The following is a 23,217-nucleotide window of genomic DNA, read 5'->3' as shown; positions in this document are numbered from 1 at the left end:
TGGAAGAAATAAACAACCGGGCGATTATTTCGATGGAGAGAGACTTCATTTCATTTTTCAATCGTTTTATTGATTTTCCAGCAAAAATGTATAAATCAGAGGAGAAATTTTAGCAAACAGATAATACAAAGTACGCATATATTGTCAAAATCAGATCAGTATAATGTTACGCTGTTAAATATACAATATAATCAAGAAACTCCTTTTAACAAATCGTAAAAAAAAATTGGAAATTTTATTTAATAATCGGAAAAAAACACTAAACTAAACTGGAGCAAAAAAAAGGAACAAAAAAGGAAAAGAAAAGAAAGGTTGGGCAGTCCATTTGAGGATAAAATTAGAAGAAAGGGAAAGAGAGAAAACATCCTTCCAGTCACCTCCGAAACTTCGCAGATAAGGATTTTCCCTAAAGAGAATAAAGATAGATAGATAGATAGATAGATAATAAATAAATAAATAAATAGATAGATAGATAGATAGATAGATAGATAAATAAATAAATAGATAGATAGATAGATAGACAGATAAATAAATAAATAAATAAATAAATGGACGAATAAATAAATAAATAAATAAATAGATAGATAGATAGATAGATAGATAGATAGATAGATAGATAGATAGATAGATAGATAGATAGATAAATAAATAAATAAATAGATAAATAAATAGATAAATAAATCAATCAATCAATAAATAAATCAATCAATCAATAAATAAATCAATCAATCATATGAAAAATTGAATGAAGGGTCGTCAGACTTGCTCAAAATTAAAAGATGCATTTAAACGTCCGGCTTCTAATTCTGTCCAAACTGAAACATGACACAATGGAGGAGAGCCAATAAAAACAGTATGGGGATTAGAATCTTTCCAGTATAACAAGATAGCTCTCCCAGCCAGTAAAGTTGAAAAGGCCATCACATGTTGAGTGGAAGCAGAACCTCTACCTGCTCCTCTGGAATAATCTCAAAAATTGTCGTAAGTGAATTGGGTTGAACATCCACATCTATAACATTGGATAGTATTATAAACGCATCGCTCCAAAAATTATTTAAGCTTACACAGCACCAAAACATATGAGTCAGAGTAGCCACCTCTGCGTTACATCTGTCACAAATAGGGCTTATATTAGAGAAAATAAAAACATGCACCAATTTATCTTTGGACATATGGGCCCTGTGTACTATCTTAAACTGAATTGACGAAAGGCGTGCACCGATAGATGAATTACTAACTAGATAATAAATTTGACTCCATTAATCACCTGAAAGTGAATGTTGAAGTTCTATTTCCCTGGTGCGTTGAACCCTATCATGAGGCGACATGCGAGCATTCATTAACTGTTTATAAATGATAGCTATTTAGAGAGACTTCAAATTTCAGAATTGTAAAGGGAAATTGTGAATCCATGTGCAGGATACCCTAAAGGTTAACCTCCAGGTTGAGCCGGCTGTGAAGAAGGGGAATGCAATGTTAGCATTTATTTTTAGAGGTATAGGATATAAGAGCAGGGATGTCATGCTGAGGCTCTATAAGGTTCTCGTGTGACCACACTTGGAGTATTGTGTGCAGTTTTGGGCTCCGTATTTTGTAAAGGAGGAAATAATGACATTGGACAGGGTTCAGAGAAGATTCACGAGAATAATTCCAGGACTGAAAGGGTTACCGTATGGGTGACGTCTGTCAGCGCTGGGGTGTATTCCCTGAACTTCAGGAGAATGAAGGGGATCTTAAAGAAACTTTACGAATGCTAAACGGCTTGAAAAGATTAGATATGGCAAAGTTATTACCCATGGTAGGGGAGTCTAGGACAAGAGGGCACGGCTTCAGGATTGAAGGACGTCCATTTAGAACAGAGATGCGGAGAGAGCACTTCAGTCAGAGGGTGGTAAATCGGTAGAATTTGTTGTAGAGTGTAAGTCATTGGGGGCATTTAAGGCAGATATAGATAGGTTCTTAATTAGCCAAGGCAGGGGAGTGGGGGGGGGGGGAACTGGAAGAATTGGATCAGCCCATGATTGAATGGCGGAGCAGACTCGATGGTCCGAATAGCCTCTTTCTCGTTGTATATCATGTAGTCTTATGACCATAAAAAACTTGAAACATGCTCCTCTGAGCTTATCAGTTGGATCAAAAGACTCCAAGATATAGGGGAAGAAGTAGGCCTTTTTCCCATCGAGTAGGCTCCGCCATTTTATCATGACTGGTGCCATGATATCTTGCGACCAAAATTCTACTCCCTTCTCACCATATCATTCATGCCCCTTACCAATTAAAAATATGTCAACTCTGTCTTAAATATACATAAAGACTAGTCCTCACAGCTCCCTGCGACAAAGAATTCCACAGATTCCCCACTCTCTGGCTGCAGAAACTCCTCCGTATCTCCATTCTAAAAGGAAACCCTTCCTTTCTGGTACTGTGTCTTCTGATCATAGACTCGACCACCACAGGAAACATCCTCTCCACATCCACTCTATTGAGCCCTTTCACCATTCAACAGGTTTCCATTAGGGCAGCATTCATACTTCTGAATTCCGCTGACTAGAGATCATTTTCGGGAACCTCCTTTGAACCCTCTCCAGTTCAGCACATTCTTTCTAAGACAGTGTACCGGGACCTACTCACTTACAGGAAGTGAAACCTCACGAGTGCTTCTAAAGTCTCAGCATTACATCCTTTCTTTTATATTCTAGTGTTCCTGAAACGAAGGTTAACATCCCGTTTGCCTACTTCAGCACAGGCACAAACTGCATATTAACCCTGACGAAATCCTGCCCAAGAGCTGCCAGGTCCCTTTGCGACTCGATAGTTTTGCATCTTCTCTCCATTTAGAAAATGATCAAACTTTTCATTTCTTCCAACAAAGTGCATGACCATAAACTTCCCGATATGTATTCCATCTGTCAATTCTTTGCCAGTTCTCTGTTCAAGTCCTTCTTCAGCCTGTCCACCTCCAAAAAACTACCTGCCCCTCCATGTATCTACAGATCGTCTGCAACCGTTGCAACAAAACCATCAATTCCATCATCCAGATCATTGATATGCAACGTAAAAAGAATTGACTCCGCCACAGACCCCTATGAACACAATTGGACACTTGCAGCTAACGAGAACAGGCTTCCTGTATTCTCCAGCTTTGCCTCCTGCCAGTTAGCCGATGTGTTATCCATGCTCGAATCTTTTCTGCATTACCGCGATCGCATGGCTTGTTAAGAGGCCACACGCGTGACACTTTGCCGTAGACATTCTGAGCATCAAGCGCACATTCACCGACTCACCTCGGTCTGTGCTGCTTGTCATTTCTGCAGCGAATTCCAAAAGGTTTTCAGGTAAGATTTTCCCTTGAGAAAACTCTGCTGCCTACGGCCTATTTTATCATGTGCCTTCAAGTGATCAGAGACCTCACCCTGCATCATCGTCCCCAGCAGCTTTCCACACACTGAGGGCAGACTAACTAGCCTATGTTTCATTTCTCCTGCCCCTGTCCCTTCCTGGAGAGTGGAATGACATTTGTAATTTTCCTGTCTTCCGGAGACATTGCAGTCTCCAGCGATCCTGAAAAGATCATTATTAATGCTTCCGCGATCTCTTCAGCCGCCTCTTTCATTCCCCTGGTTTGTGCACCATCTGGTCCGGGTGGCTTTTCTGCCTTCCGCAGATCTCTTTTGTTGTCTATACCGAAGGAGGGAACACAAGACTAATTAATCAACCCCCGTGAATACTGACCACATTATGAACCGGAAGCCAATGCGACTGGGCGATCTGATATCCGGGTACAGGAGAACTCACAGGATCACTCCGAAGTTTGCTGGTTAACTGAAACCGACGCTCTGTAGACAGAAACTTCTTCTTCCGTCAACAGAGATGTTCCGAGATTCCTTTTCGCTTCGTCTACTCCTTGCGTCAAGCACTGGCTGGAGGAGACTCACTCATTTTGCTCTCAGTTTCTGGTAGTGAGAACAATATTCACCAACATGATTTATTGACTGAGTAATTGATACAGAGAACGATTTGTCAGTCATGGACCTGCGTTGATTGCAATTCCTTCGGGACCCTTTCTTCAATGAATGGGGTTACCCTTCCGCTACCATTGTTGTTGCCCTTACTCGCATCTTCTCCATGTCACTGCCACCCGTCTTGAACACATCTTCGCGTCTGCCTAACAGGAATGCAGTTTACCTTGTACTTACCTGCCACTCCATGAGCTTCTGCATCCAGCACGTCATTCTCCATCACTTCCGCCTATTCTCCCACCAATCGTATATTTACTTCCCCTCTCCCGCACCACGCTTCGTTTTCTAGTGGGACCACTCTCTCTGTGATTCCTTCGGCAACTCTTCCCTACCCACTGATTTCCCTTCTGGCACGTATACCAGCAGTGCTACCCCTGCCCATTCAGGCCCCCAAACAATATTCCCAGGTGAGGGAACACTTCACATTGTCCAATCTATCGGTGCCATCTATTATATTAGGTAGTTCCATTGCAGGCATCTCTACATCGGTGAGACTGACATAGTTTGGGGGACCGCTTTGAGCAGCTCCTTTGCCCCATTCATAATATAAAGGATTTCACACTGTTCGACCATTTGAATTTTATGACCCATTCCCATTTCGACATGACGTTTCACCCTCTTCTCTCATGCCCGATGAGTAAAATTACTGATTAGACACCAGTAGGAATAAACACTGATTCTGTTAATCCAGTGATTTTTAAATTCCCCTTCCTTCTGTTTTATTTTTATCATTCCCCGTCTGGATTCCCTCTTGCCTCATCTCTTCACTTCACCTATGTTTCGCCTCTGTCGTCACCTCCCCTTCTCTTTCTCCACTCCCCTTTCCCATTCTTCAACCTTTTGCCTTTTGCACCTATTATCTCCCAGCTTCTCACTTCATTCCACTCTCCAATTATCCCACCTTTACCCTGAACTGTCTCATCCTTTAACTGCTAGCTTGGACTCATTCCATCCACCTTCTTCCTACGGTGACTTCCCCCTTATTTCCCGTCCTGCTGAAGGGTCTCGAGTCGAAACGTCGCCGCTTTATTCTTCACCATGGATGGAGGCTGACCTGCTGAGTTCATTCAGCATTTTGTATGTGTAAAGGGGATTTCTTCTTTTTCTTTGTTACTGTGTATGGAATCAAAATGGCTTCATTGTTTTGTTAAAGGTAGGAATGCTTCTTTGTTGCGAGAGAGTGCTGGAATCTTGTTTGGGTTAAAATTTACTGATAACGAGAAATGTATTCTTGTGTTAACCAATTGGGATTAATGTTGTTCTTTCTTCTGAGTCTGTAAGCTATTGTCGGCGGACTTTTGGGGAGATCGGCGCGAGGGGGTGAGACAGAGAGGACGCGATGCTGTAAACGGGGCGAGGAACCGACTCCAAGGGGGGGGGGGTCCGAGGCCAGGAGGTACCCCGAGGAGAGGAGACGAAGATAGATGTGCTTGTTTGACCACTTCGGGTGGTCCTGAGCTGCAAGTCGAGGAGTTCGGAGGGGATCGAATGGTGGCCAGAAGACTTCAGTAATTGAGCTCCAACGGTTGCGCACGAAGTGGTTTGGACTTTGATAAATTTGGCGCATTTTCTTTTTTTTCCCTTCATATATACTGTATCGTTATTAATGACTTAGTTATAGTAACCTTTTTAAATTGTACTCATTTAATCGCATATGGTGTACTGTCTGTTTTTGGGCGAGGCGGGGACATCGCACAGCATCCACACCAGCTGATTACCCAGTTTGGCGGGGCCGAAGGCTGCTCCCCCTAGACGAGAACGAGCTGAGCGAGCCTGAGGCGAATATAATATTCATCAATCTCCGAACGTTAGACAAAGAATAACGGCCTTTAATAAAACCGGGTTGATCCATAGAAATAATCTTTTTTTTTAAGAATTAAGGAAATAGATGCTTCATAAAAAGAAGAAGGTAAATTACCCTCATCAAAGGATTCGTGAAATATTTCTAAAAGATCCGGAGCAAGTAATCTTTCAATTTTTTCTGTTCCCTCTGAATAACTATCAAGTCCAGGAGCATTACCTGATTGCATTGATAAAATAGCTTTCTGAATTTCATGCATAATTCGGTAATTGGAACATCAAGCATCTGTTGATCTTCAAGCGAAATTTGTGGAAATTTAATCTCATGTAAAAAAAGCCTTCACTTTAGAGGAGTCTGCAGGAGATTGAGATCTATAAAGATCAGAGTAAAAATCTTGAAAAGTATTATTAATGTCCTCATGGTTACTTACTATATCTCCATTATTTTTACGGATCTTTAAGATTCGTCTTTTAGCTCTATCTGCTCTTAATTGAGAAGCTAAGAGCTTATTATTTTTATCCCCAAAGGTATAAAATTGACTTTTCAATTTAAGCAAATATCCTTCAATAGGATATGTTAATAATAAATTATGCTGTGATTGTAATTCTACTCTTCTTTTAAATGAAGCAGCATTTGGCGAGATTGAATTAATGTTATCTAATTATTTAATTTGTTCAGAGATTTTATCTAATTCCGTTCTTGTTTGTTTCTTCAGTTTAGTTATATACAAAATAATTTGACCACTTAAATAAGCTTTTAATGTATTCCAAATTACTAACTGAGAGACGTTTCCTATATTATTAAAGAGTAAAAAAAAAAGTATTTTATCTGAGCATCGATAAACTCAACAAATTCTGAACTTTGTAATAAATGTTCAGGTAAACGCCAAAATAGTCCGGTAGAAACAATATCTTTCAATTCAAATATTAAGTTTAAAGGAGCATGATCAGAAATAATGATCTCATCATACTAACATTTCTGAACATTGAATAAAAGTCGAGTGTCAACTATAAAATAGTCGATTCTCGAATGTTTATTATGAACATGTGAGAAAAAAGAGTATTCTCTATCACTAGGATGCATATGCCTACAGATCTCAATTAAACCGTAATCAATTAAAAAGAATTAATAAGTGATGCAGAACGATTAGGGAGTTGATATTTGGATGATGACTTATACATTAAAGGATTTAGACAAGTATTAAGATCTCCAACCATTAATAACATATATTCATTTAAATCAGGTAATAACGCAAAAACAGTTTCAAAAAATGAGGGATCGTCAACATTTGGTCCATAAATATTAACCAAAACAATTTTTCTATTACAAATTGTTCTTTAACAATCAGAAATCTAACATTGATATCATTTATAATATCCTCCTGGTTAAAAGGAATATTGGAATCAATAAAAATAGAAACACCTCTAGTTTTACTCTGGGAAATTGCATGAAACCGAGGACCCTCTCAAAATTTAAAAAATCGATTTTTATCACATAACCTGATATGCGTCTCTTGAGCAAAAAATATATCAGGCTGGAATCGGTTAATAACTTTAAACGTTTTCTTACGTTTAATAGGATGATTCCAACCACGAACATTCTAAGTTAAAACATTTAGCTGCTTAGATATCATCATGGAACTTTGTGTCTAAAAACAATAGTTAGACGCATGTCAGGATAGGATAGTCGAAAATGGCGGAGATGAACAACAATAAAAATAATTGGCGTATGCTCCGGATTCCATAATGGGGAGAAAAAATGAAAAAAAAATCCCACCCGAACTACAAAGCCCAGAAACAAGTCGAAATCAATCGACGCAAGCCCCAAGAAAGGCGTAGACGCGAATGCAAATGCAAACTCCGCCGACCTAAGTAAAAAAAAAGAAAAAAATATCTCTGTCTCCCTCTACCGAACATAAAGCTCATTACAGTCGACGTTATATCTCAATATAATTAACTGGGAAGGAAAGTGTCTTACTTCTATAACAAAACGACCTTCAATTGAAAGTAACCTTCATAACGTTAGATAAGGGAAGAAAAACACATCCAAAGCAAATCTTGAAATATTTGCACAGAAGAACAACAATCGCCATCTTTAAATTGTCCGGTCTATCTTTAAAACATAAAGAAATCCAAATATCTGCTTTAAAAAAAAATCGTTTCAAAAGCATACGAAGCAAAAAAAAAAACAGTTGATTTATTTAAATGCTGCAGAAAAAAATATAAATGGTTCAAACTTATTACAGACGATCAACAGCTCTCCCTCTATGTCTTCTGAAATTGAAGTCATCCAAACCAGACTTATTCAGAGATAAAAAATGGATTTTAAAGTAAAGACTTCTGTAACCATCAAATCTTTCAACCTCATCACTCTTTACACCGTGAGACAATCAAACCATTATAAATCATTCAAGCTTCAGTTTCCTCATCGGATGCGTCGGATAAAGAATTAATAAAACACAATGCATCAAGTGGATCATCAAAGAAATGAAAACCAGACTTTTTAACAATGAGCCTCAATTTCGCTGGATATTGAAGGAATGGAAAAAGCTTATTTTTCAAACGCTGATTTCATAGCATTTGCAAATCCAGCCTGCTTTTTAACCATTTCGCGTGGAAAATCTTCATAGAAACGAATGTCTGAATTCTGATATTGAAAGAGTCTTTTTTTCTCACAAGCGTAATAATACGGTCTTTATCTCTGAAACGGAGAAAACGCAACGTAGCATGTCTGTTTTTACAAAAATCTTAAAGTGCCGATTCTATGAGTCATTTCGATATCTGAAGGCTGTTAACAAACCTCCGGAAATAAAGACTGAAACAGTTTTGCGAAATAATCCAGTGTGTCAGCCGATTCTGATTTCTCTTTTTATCCAACAAATCGAATATTGTTCCGACGGGATCGAGCTTCGAGATCAACGATCCGTTGTTTTTGCTTTTTCCAAACGTGAAGAAAGGTCCACAGTATTTCGACTGACTTCTTTAAGATCGATGCTCAAAGAGTCGACTTTTCCTTCGAATTTCTCTTTTAGTTGAGTTATCTCAATACTGATATTGCTGATTTGAGATTCTAGTCTCTTTACCCGGGGGCGGGGGGGGGGGGGGGTTCCTCCGAGAATTCGTCAGTTTTCTTGGGCTTCCCATTGCTCGGGTCCGGATTTCTTTTGGAGCTTCTGAGAGTGGCCATAATTATATCTGATCTGAATGAGTAAAGTTGAAATTTCAAAGTTTAAATCGGAAAAGGGAGAAATTAAAGGCGGACAAGAAGCGACTAGTCTTACATGTCCGAAAGCTGGAGTCATTCGGTGATAATTCGTATGTGGATTTGGAACGATGACGGACAAGATCTACGGCGGCTGTTACCTTGTTTTCCCAGCGTGGAACCTGTGGAATACTTGGTACTTGCCTTCTCTCTCCAGTACAAAGTGCATTGCGAATATCTCTTCCCATCATTTATTCCGTGGATGACTGAACTTTCCTACTTTACCATTTCAAGACTCTGAGCGTTATTCCTCCAAGCTCATTAGCTGGGAGTTATATTTACACATATATACACAGAACATTGTTAACATTTGTTTATCTTGGTTAAGTTACTATATTACAAGTAGTTACTAATAAAGACAGTGGTTTTAACATCAAAACCAGACTCCATGTGTAATCTATTGCTGCTGGTTCATTTCTGAAACTTTACATTTCGTAACACTGCGCAATACATTTGAGGAGGTTGAACGGGGAATAAAAGAATGAACATATGAGGAGCGTTTGATGACTCTAGGCCTGTACTCGTTAAGTTTAGAAAAATGAGGAAGAAATCACATTGAAACCAACCGAATATTGAACTAACACAGAACAGAGTGAGACCTGGTGAGGCAGATGTGACAGTGGACAGTGTCGGTGTGTGTGTGTGTGTGTGTGTGTGTGTGTGTGTGTGTGTGTGTGTGTGTGTGTGTGTGTGTGTGTGTGTGTGTGTGTGTGTGTGTGTGTGTGTGTGTGTCTTTGTTTGTAGGCTGTGCTCTCGAGCTGGTCGTAAATTGAGCTTTTGCAACATTGGGCTTCACAAGTTCACGTGATTCTACACATGATTTAAACCAAATGAAGAGCCACATTGGCTCTTAATATGACAAGGCTTTCAATCCAGGAATCATTTATGCGAACCTCTTTTGAACCCTCTCAAATGTCAGCACACCCTTTCTAAGATAAGAGGTCTAAAACTGATCAGATTACTCCAAGTGAGGCATCACCAGTGCTTTATGAAACTTCAGTATTACAACATTGGTTTTATCTTCTCGTCCTCTCGAAGTGAATGTTAATACCGTATTTGCCTTCCTGATGACCGTCTCAATCTGCAAATTAATCTTCATAGAATCATACACAAGGACTCCTAAGTCTCACTGCGCCTCATAATATTTTTTATAATGTTCTGTCCATCAGGTAAATGGTCTACCCTACTACTTATTTTAACAATGACTGCACAGTTTTCACAATATATTCCATCTGCCACTTTTTGCCCTTTCTTCTAATCTGTCTAACTCTTTCTGTAGCCCCTCTACTTCCTCTAAGCTATCTGCCTCTCCATTTATCTTTGCAACATGCAGAAACGTTGACCACAAACCTATCAATTCCGTCATCCAACTCATTGACATATAACGTGAAAAGCATCGGTCCCAACAGAGACCCTGTGGAACACCACTATTTACCGGCACCAACCAGAAAAGGTTCCCTTTATTCTCCACGACTCCAACATCTTCCCAACCACTGCGAGCAGACAAACAGGCCTATAATTTCTTTTCTTCCTCCTCTCTCCCTTCCTGACGAGCGGAGGAATATTTCCAATTCTCCATTCCTTCCGAAACTTGCCAGAATCACTTGATTCCTGAAATACCATTAGTAATTCCTCCACAGTCTCTTCAGCCACCTCTTTCAGAACCCTGCAGTGTACACCACCTGGTCCAGGTGATTGATCCACCTTTACACCTTTCATTTGCCCCTGAGGGTTAAAAGCCTCTGTTTGGGTGTGACTGGACCGATTGAATCTTTCTGTGAAACTCAGATCCGCAAGACCTGGGAGCATCATCATAAAGATTCGCTGCAATTTTCAACCTCACTGATATTTTCCTGTTGATAGGTGACCAGAACTGCGCACAATACACCAAGTGTATCCTCCCTAACACTTCAACTTCAACTTCACATCACAATCTGTGTACTCAATAAGGTGATAAAGGGGTCCTTAGATCCCTAAAAGTTGCCTCACAGGTATCACTAATCACTATCTGTGTACTCAATAAGGTGATTAAAATAGAAGCGGGAGCGAGTACCGGATCACTGGAAAATGATGCTGGAGAGGTGGGGCACAAGGTAATGCCGGGCGAGCTGACCAAGTATATTCAATCAGACATTTGGAATGGTACATGGATGGGAGGGAAATGAAAGGCTCTGTTCCTGGTGCAGGTCGATGAGACTAGGCCAGAAAACATGAAAACTAGGCCAGAGAATTGGAAGTGCCAGAGGGCTATTTACGATAATCGGAACAGTTTATTGTTGTGGGGTTCAATGAGTCTATATTCTATCGCTAAGAATACTCTGCAGTAACTTGCCTACCCCGGACATGAGACTCACCAGTCTACATTACTCCAGTATTATCCATTCCAGTTCTTAATTAAGAGAATAACATTTATTCCCGCTCTCCGGGTATCTTCATTGTGGCTAGATACAACTCAAACATGTTGGTAAAGTCCACTGTAATTTCATTTCCTGCCTCTCCCAATAATCTGAATTGTATCCCGCCAGGCTGTGCGGAAATAACCCCCGTTAACTGACTAAACACGACCTCCTTAGTGGTCCTGTACTTATACAAATTGAAAAGATGTTGTGGGTAAGAACAGGACGAGAAATGTTTAGTCATTGACACTCAGAGCAGGGAAAGGATCCTTCAGCCCATGTGTCCATGTGACAGCGACGTACATTCAAGCTAATTCCTGTCCCGTAGGAGATGGGTCAAACGCTGGCAGGTGGAATTAGTTTAGGTGGGCAACAGGTAGGCATGGAAGAGTTGGGCCTAAGGGCTTATGTCAATTCTGAAAGGGAAGGGAGTCGTTCAGTTCTGGTTAGAGTTACATATAAAATGATATTTTACGCTGGAAAACTGCATAAGAGATTCTCTATTTGGTGGGAGAATTTGAGGGTCTTGTGCCATGGGACGAGATTGTTCTCTGGATATACAAATGGATCTTGGGATCCTAATTTATAACTCCCTGAAATGGGTACACACGATGGTGTGTTGTTCAAGGCGATGTAGGGCCTCCTTGTATTTTGTAGTGGAAGCGCACAGTTCCAGTATCAGTTAGTTATTTTACAGTTTTATAAATCTCTAGTTGAATTGCTTCTGGAGTACTGCATTCCACTTTTGGAAAAATATGGAGGTTTTGAAATGTGATTACAAAAGGTTTACGAGGACACGGCAGGGTAATGAGAGACTGGACAATCTGGAGATATTTTCTCGGCAATGGTAAAGGCTGAGGGAGGCGGGCCGAGGTTTATAGGAATATGAGAGGCACAAAAAGCGTAGACAGCCTGAGGAGCAAATGTCTAACACTAGAGGGCGAGCGTTTAAGGTGAACAGAGGAATACGGCCTCATTAGTCCTTGTTTATGTACTATTTATTTAGTTTGTAATTCCGTGTACTTTTCTACCTTTTCCCGACACTGCTACTGTAGACCAATTCGCTAATGCAATGTTAAACCTGTCTCAGAATGGTTTAAGGAGATGTGTGTTGCAACATTAGTAAAACATGAAACGCTAGTTCAATTGGATCGGAACAGCACAGTGAGCGGATCGTGAATGTGGCAGTGAATGGATCGTATGTGGCATCTGTAGTAGAATTAATTCATTCAATGAGTAGGGGCATTAAAGTGTTTAATTTTAACCACATATATGAGACGTTAACAATATAGCTCCCCACTGATCCTTCTAGTTATGGACCTATATCGTTAACAAACTTATGGGACGTTTGTTAATCTAGCATTATGTTTTGGAAGAGGGAGGTGATGTATCGTTTTATCCGAGTGGGTTTAGGAAGGGTAGAATGACATTAAGTAGAGTCTTATGTTTGGAAGACGATACTGATACTGTTGAAGTGCTGTTAAATAAAGTTGTAATAGCAGTGTTTTTAATATTGAAAAGGCAGATGATATTTACGGAAGGAAGGGCTTTTGATTAAATTATGGACATCAGGAGGGGGGATTGTATCATCTTTTCTGAGTTTATTTTAATTTGGACGGTCTCTGCAAGTAAAGGTAGGAAAGATACATTCTAGTTTCTATGGGATCGAGAATGGTATCCCACAAGGCAGTATTTGCAACTCTTTATTGTATAATATTTTGATTAATGCTGTTTTCTCTGAGAATGCGTGGTTAAATTACTATGTACAGCTGAAGAAGCTTTCTGGATTAGAGGTAGAAATTTGAATTTAAGTGTATGGAGGCTGCATTTAGCAATTAATATTGTTACGTATTCGGGCAACAATAATATAGATGAGTTAGGCAAGGGGTTTTATAACGAATAACACGTTTATTAAACACTGATAACAAACCCCCTTCAAAAGTAAACAAACCCAAACAATGACCCGAAACCAGCTGCTGGCAGCTGAATCAAACAGTTCTTAATAGCGTTGCAGTCCCAAACAGTCTTTAAAGCAGTATTGAAAAGAACTCAGTTCTCTAAAGCGAATTGCCGAATGAAAACAGTTCAAAGAACGATATGCCGACAGTTCAAAAGCTCACGGTACTTTTAAAAGGAGAGACTTTTTAAAGCGATTTAAATTCTCTTCCACGTCGATGTTCTTCGATTCCCAGCGTCGAACTCCCACGTCGAATTTTATTAAATATAACAACTTAAAGTGACTGACCTTCCTTCCACAATATTCTCAATCTCCCGCTTTTTCCAGCGGAGACTATCGTGAGAATAGTAAACGAAATCCTTCCGAATGAGGATCACACAAGGTCGAAGTCAATCCATCGAAAATCGATTCTTCTCAATTTGTCTTCCAAACTTCACTCTCCCTTGGCAAAGAAACCGTTGGCTCTGACCTTTTAAACTTTAGGCATTAACAAAACTTCATTTTTAACTAAACTGCGTCATCACATTAAATCACACAGTGATATGAAGTCATCTTGGCAAATCCAGCCACGAACTGCCCCACCTGACAGGGTGGGTCTCCCTTTTATACCCTGTAGAAAAAACCTGTCACATGACCTCTACTGGCGGGAAAATGACATCACTCCACCATTACCTCATGTCCAGTATAACTTCAACCCCAGTCACGGGACAAGGGTACCACTGTCACGTGTCACGGGTACGTAACACCTCCCTCCAAAAAAAAAACAGTTTTGGTCTGTCAAGAACAAAAATTTTAACAATTACTTACAAAAAAAAAACCCCAAAAAAACAAAGGTATAAATTATATAACATACACAATATACAATACAGTAGGAGTGTTACAATAAAAAAAAACCACTCCAAAAAAAAACATTGTACATTCAACATCGAGATAGACAATCAGCAACCACATTATCTTTACCTTTAATATGAGTTATCACAATATTGTACTCTTGTAACATCAAACTCCAATTTAACAATCTTCTGTTTTTGTTTTTCATCTTACTCAGAAAAACCAACGGATTATGATCAGTGTAAACAATAAGTGGTTTTTGAGTTGTACCAACATATACCTCAAAATATTCCAAAGCTAAAACAAGAGATAACAATTCTTTTTCTATTGTTGAATAGTTTCTTTGATGCTTATTAAATTTCTTAGAAAAGTAAGCTACTGGATGATCAACCTCATCACCCTCATTCCTTTGCATCAATACTGCTCCCGCAGCTTCATCACTAGCATCCACAGCTAATGAAAAAGGTTTTTCAAAGTCAGGTGCCTTAAGCACAGGTTGTTCACATACCATTGTTTTCAATTTTTCAAATGCTTCCTGACAAAACACTGTCCATACAAACTTTACATTCTTCTGCAGAAGGTTAGTTAATGGAAGGGCAACATTAGCAAAATTCTTACAAAATTTTCGATAATATCCTACCATTCCCAAAAACCTTCTGAGAGTTTTTTTCCCCGTCGGAGTGGGAATTTCTAAAATTGCCTGAACTTTTGCCTGAACAGGAGCTACCTTACTTTGACCTACAACATAAGCAAGGTAAGTCACAGTAGCATGTCCAAATTCACTCTTGGCTAAATTAGTAGTCAAGTTAGCTTTTGAAAGCTTTTCAAACAATTTCTCCACCGCAATAATGTGTGCTTCCCAAGTATAATTTCCTGTCACCAAATCATCAATATAAGCATCAGTATCTTTCAATCCCTGAATCACAGAATTAATCATCCTCTGAAAAGTACCTGGGGCATTCTTCATCCCAAATGGAAGAACATTATACTCATATAACCCAGATGGAGTTACAAATGCAGAAATCTCTCTACCTCTGTCCGTTAGTGGAACACACCAATACCCTTTCAATAAATCAATCTTTGTAAGGAACTTTGCTTTTCCAACTTTATCTACACAATCATCTACTCTAGGAATTGGATATGCATCTGTTTTCGTTACAGCATTCACCTTTCTATAGTCCGTACAAAACCTAATACTACCATCAGGTTTTGGCACCATAACACATGGCGAACTCCAATTCGAGTTAGAATGTCTAATAATATCATTCTCTAACATGTATCCAATTTCTTTCTCAGCAAGTTCACATTTTTCCATGTTCATCCTATATGGATGTTGTTTAATAGGTTTGGCATCTCCAACATCTACATCATGTGAAGCTATAGTAGTCCTTCTCGGAACATCTGGAAACAAATCCTTATACTTAAAAATCAATTCCTTCATCTGTTGTTTCTGCTCTAGCTGTAAATGTGCTAATTTCTCATCCATATTTTCCAAAATAATCGAATTAGGTAACCTAACAGAAACAATGTTAGATTTAGAATGAAAGTCAGATGAATCATCTATCATGTTCCCAGTTAAATCCAACTCATTCTCACTAACCACAACAGTCACAGTATCAGATTGTTTCTCAAAATATGGTTTAATCATATTTATGTGGCAAAGTTGTGTTGACCTTCTACGATCTGGAGTTTTTATTACATAATCCACATCATTAACTCTAGACACAATTTCATAAGGCCCATGAAATCTAGCTTGTAAAGGATTGGTCTGCACTGGGAAAAAAACCAACACCTTATCTCCAGGCTTAAACATCCTCATCCTAGCTTCCTTATCATACCAAGTCTTCATTTTCTCCTGAGCCAACTTTAAATTTTCCTTGGCTAAGCTACAAGCTCTATGTAACCTGTCCTTAAATTTCAAAACATAGTCCAACAAATTAGTATGCACTTCCTTACTAATCCACTGTTCCTTCAATAAAGCTAAAGGTCCTCTAACTCTATGCCCAAACACAAGTTCAAATGGACTAAAACCTAAAGATTCCTGTACCGATTCCCTTACTGCAAATAAAAGTAAGCTTATACTCTCATCCCAGTCACCTTCATTCTCCACACAATATGTCCTAATCATATTCTTGAGAGTAGAATGAAACCTCTCCAAAGCACCTTGCGATTCTGGATGGTATGCAGACGAAGTAATTTGCTTAGCTCCCAATTTATAAACTATCTGTTGAAACAATCCAGACATAAAATTACTACCTTGATCAGTTTGTATTTCCTTAGGCAATCCAAAATAAGTAAAGAATTTTATAAGAGCCTTCGTCACAGTTTTAGCTTTTATATTCCTAAGTGGTACTGCCTCTGGAAACCTAGACGAAGTACACATGATAGTCAACAAATACTGATAACCAGTTTTTGTCTTTGGTAATGGACCAACACAATCTACAATAACTTTAGAAAACGGTTCACCAAATGCTGGAATAGGTTGTAATGGAGCTACTGGTGTAACCTGATTTGGCTTACCCACAATCTGACAAGTATGGCACGTCTTACAAAACATCGCCACATCTTTTCTTAAACCAGGCCAGTAAAAATGTTTTAAAATCTTGTCCACAGTTTTCCTTACCCCTTGATGTCCACCTAAAGGCACACTATGAGCTAAAGTCAAAATCTCATTCCGATAAACTTTAGGAACAACTACCTGGTAAACAACATTCCATTCCTCACTTGCAGGAATTGTAGGCGACCTCCACTTCCTCATCAACACTCCTTTTTCCAAGTAATATCCTACTGACACCTTCGCAATTTCACTACCTAGTAAAGCTTGTTCCCTTAATTTTACAATCTCAGGATCTCTATTCTGCTCTGCTATCATCTCCTTCCGAGACAGAGATAAATCTTCATAGTCAGACTTACTCCCAGAACCTTGTTCAAACAACGAAGGTAAGAAAGTTTCTGACACATCCTCAAAACTCAAATCCTGAGTTGAACAGTCATGAGTAACAACCTCATTTTGCACATCAATCTTTTTAGCCATAGCTCTAGTCACAACACAAGAAAAATCTGTGTTAGAATTCACCTCTGGTTCCTCTGACTCCATTGTCAAATGCACTTCAGGAAAAACTTGTCCACCTGCCAAGTCATTACCTAACAATAAAGAAATACCCTTCACAGGTAAGCTATGCTGTAATCCTACCTTAACAAATCCTGTAACTAACCCTGACTCTAAATTTACTTCATGTAAATGTACAGGCATAAAATCACTTCCAACACCTCTTATGTAATTTACCTCACCAGTATCACTCTCTTCATTAAACTACAACACACTATCTAACATCAGTGATTGAGAAGCTCCAGTATCCCTAAGAATTTTTATTGGCACCAGAGTAGATCCTTCTTTCAAGGATACAAACCCTTCAGTTATAAAATGATCATATCCCTTTCTAACTTTGTCAGACTCTAACAAATCCTCATTTGTGTTTACCAAACCCTGTAACTTTACAGGTGCTTTAGTATGTTGCACACAAGCATCCGGAACTGCTTCCTTCTCTTTCTTTTTCAATTTGAAACAGTTAGCTATTACATGGCCAGGCTTCTTACAATAGTTACAAATAAGACCAAACTGTCTTTCCTTCACAGGTTTTCCTTCCTCCTTACCTCTCTCATTAACCTCTAATTTAATTTCTGATTTACCTTGAGTCTCCATATTATTTTTCCTCTTAAAAATTCTACCCTGAGGAAATTTATTCTTATGGATTAAAACATACTCATCAGCTAATCTAGCACAGTCCTGCAATTTATCAGTATCCCTCTCATTTAAGTAGGTCCTTACTTCAACAGGAATGCTTCTTTTAAATTCCTCCATTAAAATCAGCTCTCTCAATGTATCATAGTCCTCATTTACATTTTTAGAAGAAACCCATCTCTCAAAACACATAGCTTTATCATAGGCAAATTCCACATAAGTCTTTTCCACAGACTTTTTCAAACTCCTGAATCTTTCCCTATACGCTTCTGGGACCAATTCATACGATTTGAGAATATTTTCTTTCACAATATCATAATCTAATGCTTGCACAGCAGTTAAAGCTGTGTAAACGTGTCGTGCCTTGCCTTTGATTACACTCTGTAATAACACTGACCATTTATCTTTCGGCCACTCTGACATCCGAGCAATAGTTTCAAAATGTTGAAAATATCTCTCCACTTCTGTTTCACTAAATGGAGGGACCAATTTAATTTCTTGGCTAGCAACAAACGGTTTTTTAGAATCAGCAGACTGTTCTACAGACCTTAATTTAGCCATTGCATATTCAAAATCTCTCTGCTTTTGCTCAGCTTCAAATTTACACCTTTCTAACATCATTTGTTCAATTTGCAACTGCATCTCAAGATTACTTATTGGAAACGATTCTAAAATCGATTCTTCAAAATGACCCGAAGCCACAAAATGTGATGCGATCTTTCTCTGTATTACAGCTTTTGACGTAGTTGGCAAAATCCCTTTAAGATGCAACCGATTAGCCTTTTCAGAAACTTCAGTTTTTTTCGCCTTCGCTAACAAATCCGCGTCTGGCGAATCCAGAAACTCATCAATATTCATCATTGCCGAATACCACTCACAAGCCAATCAAACAAAAAAAAAAATCGAGCAATCCCCGTTACCAAAACACCGACTCAAAATTCAAAAAACTTTTTAAACTCAAATAATTCAATTCCGAACGTAGCCCCCATAATTATGTTACGTATTCAGGCAACAATAATTATAGATGAGTTAGACGAAGGGTCTTATAACAAATAACACGTTTATTAAACACTGATAACAAACCCCCTTCAAATGTAAACAAACCCAAACAATGGTCCGAGCTCAGCTGCTGGCAGCTGCTCAAACAGTCCTTAATAGCGTTGCAGTCCCAAACAGTCTTTAAAGCGGTATTTGAAAAGAACTCAGTTCTTAAAAGTGATATGCCGACAGTTCAAAAGCTCACGGTACTTTTAAAAGGAGAGACTTTTTAAAACGATTTAAATTCTCTTCCACGTCGATGTCCTTCGATTCCCAGCGTCGAACTCCCACGTCGAATTTTATTAAATATAACAACTTAAAATGACTGACCTTCCTTCCACAATATTCTCAATCTCCCGCTTTTTCCAGCGGAGACTATCGTGAGAATAGTAAACGAAATCCTTCCGAATGAGGATCACACAAGGTCGAAGTCAATCCATCGTCGAAAATCGATTCTTCTCGATTTGTCTTCCAAACTTCACTCTCCATCAGCAAAGAAACCGTTGGCTCTGACCTTTTAAACTTTAGGCATCATATAAAACTTCATTTTTAACTAAACTGCGTCATCACATTAAATCACACAGTGATATGAAGTCATCTTGGCAAATCCAGCCACGAACTGCCCCACCTGACAGGGTGGGTCTCCCTTTTATACCCTGTAGAAAAAACCTGTCACATGACCTCTACTGGCGGGAAAATGACATCACTCCACCATTACCTCATGTCCAGTATAACTTCAACCCCAGTCACGGGACAAGGGTACCACTGTCACGTGTCACGGGTACGTAACACCACATTAATACCTGCTTTTATTCCCTACAATATTATCATCAGTATTACATTCCCAGCTCCTCTGGTAGATCCAAACTCATGTCCTGGTGTGTTAGTGCATTTGCCTGGGATTGACACACAGTGGTTCATTTGACAGTCCCGTGTATTGGTTGTATTCTGACCCTGTGCTGGTGTGTCCAGGGGTCTGACATCTCCAGCTGACCATGTGACAGTGATGCCTCCCAGTCGGTGGGGTTGATGTGAAATAAACTTCAGTTCCCCTTCAGCCCAGTATTACAGACAATCTTTGCATCTAATTAGAACTAAATTGAGCTTCGTAAACAAGGAGAAATGGATCTTTGTAAGTTTTACCTCGATTAATAGCATCAAGCGTTTCTCTCAGCACTGTTATCAACAAATAGGGGTGATCAAATTTTTCAACCGTTAGGGTCTCATCTGTCACTGACAATTCCTGGACTTCATCATTAATCCTGTAAATATTAAACTGCTGGTTATAAATTGCTATTCTGAACTATTTTACAAATCCATTCAGGGTTTCAGTAAAGACCATGTCCTACCTTCTGTTCCGACGAGCTTCCTCCTGAAATAAATAAAACACAAATCTGATTAGACTTGGACTTACAGTCCACATCCTGAATTCCATCTAAATCATTACAAGGTGTTGAAAATTCCCACTCCCACAGTCGCTCACACACACGGACAATACAGAACCACGGGGTAAATTACAGGGAAAGTTTCTGAATGTCAGACCATTACTGACAGGATGAAACTTATAGGGAAGACAGGACAGGCTGTGCATTTTCATCTGGATATGACGTCAGTGTGATAGGATGGAGGCATTTCTGATCAGTGATGTATGTGATTGTATGCGGGTGGAGGAAGTACCTCTATTTATGGGGAGACTTGTGGGGAGATGTAATTCCAGATGGATTTTAACAAATTCCACTGGAAATTTAGTGAGGAGGATGTGGAACTCTGTGCCACAGGAGTGGCTGAAATGGAACAGCGAAGACTGACTGTAATGGGGAACTGGATAAACACGTGAGGGTCCAGGGAGTTCGGGCACTGTTGCTGGGTGCGGTGAGTAGGTGGCAGGAGGATTGTGAAGCAGGAAAACTAACAGAAGATGGACCGAATGGCCTGTTTATGGAGAATGGGATATAATCCCATTTGAAATTTATCCAAAAAATAAAGAGACAGTGAAAGATTCCCTAATCTGATGGAAACCGGATATGGAGGATAAGTCTGATGTGTGGGTCACATTCTTTGTTCTCATTGATTGACAGAGAGACCCTCACACCAACCGCACCAGACACACTCACAGCCTGTGACTGGAACTGGGTGTTAATGGGTGTTTTAGAGGATATTTAATGTAGAATTAAGGACACAGTCAGCAGCTCTGTGTTATGATCAGAGTAAACAATTTCAGAGAAATTTTCATTCTGTCCTGGGATGTCCAGAAGTTGTGGAAGTCCAGTTGTGGGACAATAGACAATAGGTGCAGGTGTATGCCATTCGGCCCTTCTAGCCAGCACCGCCATTCACTGTGATCATGGCTGATCATACTCAATCGGTACCCCGTTCCTACCCTCTCCCCATATCTCTTGACCCCGCTATCTATAAGAGCTCTATCTAACTCTCTCTTGAATGCATCCAGAGACTTGGCCTCCACTGCCTTCTGGGGCAGAGCATTCCACATATCCACCACTCTCTGGGTGAAAAAGTTTTTCTGCATCACTGTTCTAAATGGCCTACCCCTTATTCTTAATCTGTGGCCTCTAGTTCTGGACTCACCCATCAGCGGGAACATGCTTCCTGCCTCCAGCGTGTCCAGTCCCTTAATAATCTTATTATCATGGGACAACAACCCTGAATAGTTGTATCAATTGTCGGGTGAGAAACAGTTTACTGCCATTTGTAAATGCTGTGTGTAGGAGCAACGCATCTGTTTTCCGTTTGCATTGTATTCTGTGTTACGTGATTATTATGGTAACTCGTCACGTGAGTGGGGACGTGGTAAAAGCGAAGGGAAAAAGTTACGTATCTGTACTTTGTTCTGGGCAGTTTTGAGCTGGGGACGGGCGGATGTCATTCTGTTCTTGACCGCTGTGTTGCAGCTTACTTTACAATGAATTACCCTGAAGTTTCATCGCTCCAAGATTGTATTTTGCTAATGAAGGACTGAAAGCGTATCTTGGACATTTTGAAATGTCATTATTGGAGTGATTGGAGGGTGCATCATGCAAGTATATCAACTTGTGTGAGGTCACCAGCAGCGGCAATTGATTAGTTAGAATTGGCCTCTGTGCTGTGTTTACTTCAAATATACCACTGTTCATGTAGTGCCCTTTGACAGAAACAAATTGAAATATAATCCCTCACCTTGAGAAACATCACACTGTCTTTCTGATCCATCTGTTCCTTTAACTTAATGATTTCCTCCTGAATAATCCTTATATTCTCCTGAATCTCCCGAAGATTTTTCACCATTGGATTGAGAATCCTCTTCTCTTCTTTCCTGAGATCCCTGAGTAAGCTCTGCTCTTTCTCAGTGATGATCTGGCGCAGTTCAGCAAACTGGGTTGTGATGTGGGACTGTAGGCTGTGTGACTGTTCCTGTTGAAGGAAAGGTGAAGGTTTACATACTGCATTGCTGTGTTTTGTTTCCTTTTGTCATTAAGTTCGGTCTATTGGAGTCCATGCTAATTCTGGGTGCATTCCCATCAACACCATTCCCTCATGTTTTCCTGAAACCTATTCTCACTTATTGACCCATAAACTCCCATCTGCTTCACGCACACGCTCCCCACCTTTACAGGGTTAATTGTAATTAACCAATCATCCAGCATGTCCTTGGGATGTGTCTGAAACTGTCATGGCCACAGGGAGAGCATGCAAACTCCACACAGACAGCAGTAGAGGTCAGGATCGAACCCAGGTCACTGGAGCTGCGATACTCGGTTATTCTGCATTAAAGGGAACAAAACTCGACAGTAATAACAGAAATTCCGCTCAGGAAGCCTCACCCGAACTCCAGAAATCTTCTCTTTCTGTTGCTGCTCCTTTTCCTGGAAGTCTGATTTCTTTTTTGTGAGAGAGTCTAAGGAAGATTTTAGCTGATCCTGGAAGTCAGAGAGCGAAGGAAATAGAAACAAAGATGCATCAAAAGAAACAGGTGATCAAACCCGATTATCACACAAAATGCCGGAGGAACTCAGTGAGTCAGGCAGCATCTATTCAGGGGAAAAAAAAACAGACGGTGTTTCGGGATGAGACCCTTCATTGGGACTGGAAAGGAATGGGACAGAAGCCAGAATAAAAAGGTGGCGGATGAGAACCAGCTGACAGGTGACGGGTGAGACAACGTGAGGGGGAACGTG

At 39.7% G+C, this 23,217-nt stretch overlaps 1 protein-coding gene across 1 annotated transcript in view; it reads right to left on the bottom strand.

Annotated features, from left to right (window-relative positions):
- Positions 1-3,472: 3,472 nt before the first annotated feature.
- The window catches only part of LOC140722599 (uncharacterized), a 49,785-nt gene continuing 30,040 nt past the window's right edge, over positions 3,473-23,217 (bottom strand). Inside the window, exons 3-7 of the mRNA XM_073037307.1 lie at positions 22,864-22,959; positions 22,220-22,453; positions 20,395-20,417; positions 20,189-20,307; positions 3,473-3,678 (exon numbers count right to left, since the gene is read on the bottom strand). Of these exons, the coding sequence (XP_072893408.1) occupies positions 3,473-3,678; positions 20,189-20,307; positions 20,395-20,417; positions 22,220-22,453; positions 22,864-22,959 (678 nt within the window). The remainder of the gene's footprint in view (positions 3,679-20,188; positions 20,308-20,394; positions 20,418-22,219; positions 22,454-22,863; positions 22,960-23,217) is intronic.

The sequence above is a fragment of the Hemitrygon akajei genome, unplaced genomic scaffold (assembly GCF_048418815.1).
Source record: "Hemitrygon akajei unplaced genomic scaffold, sHemAka1.3 Scf000081, whole genome shotgun sequence".
NCBI classification, from domain to species: Eukaryota; Metazoa; Chordata; class Chondrichthyes; order Myliobatiformes; family Dasyatidae; genus Hemitrygon; species Hemitrygon akajei.
Note: the sequence above shows the minus strand (reverse complement) of the source record. Positions and strands in the feature narration are given on the sequence as shown.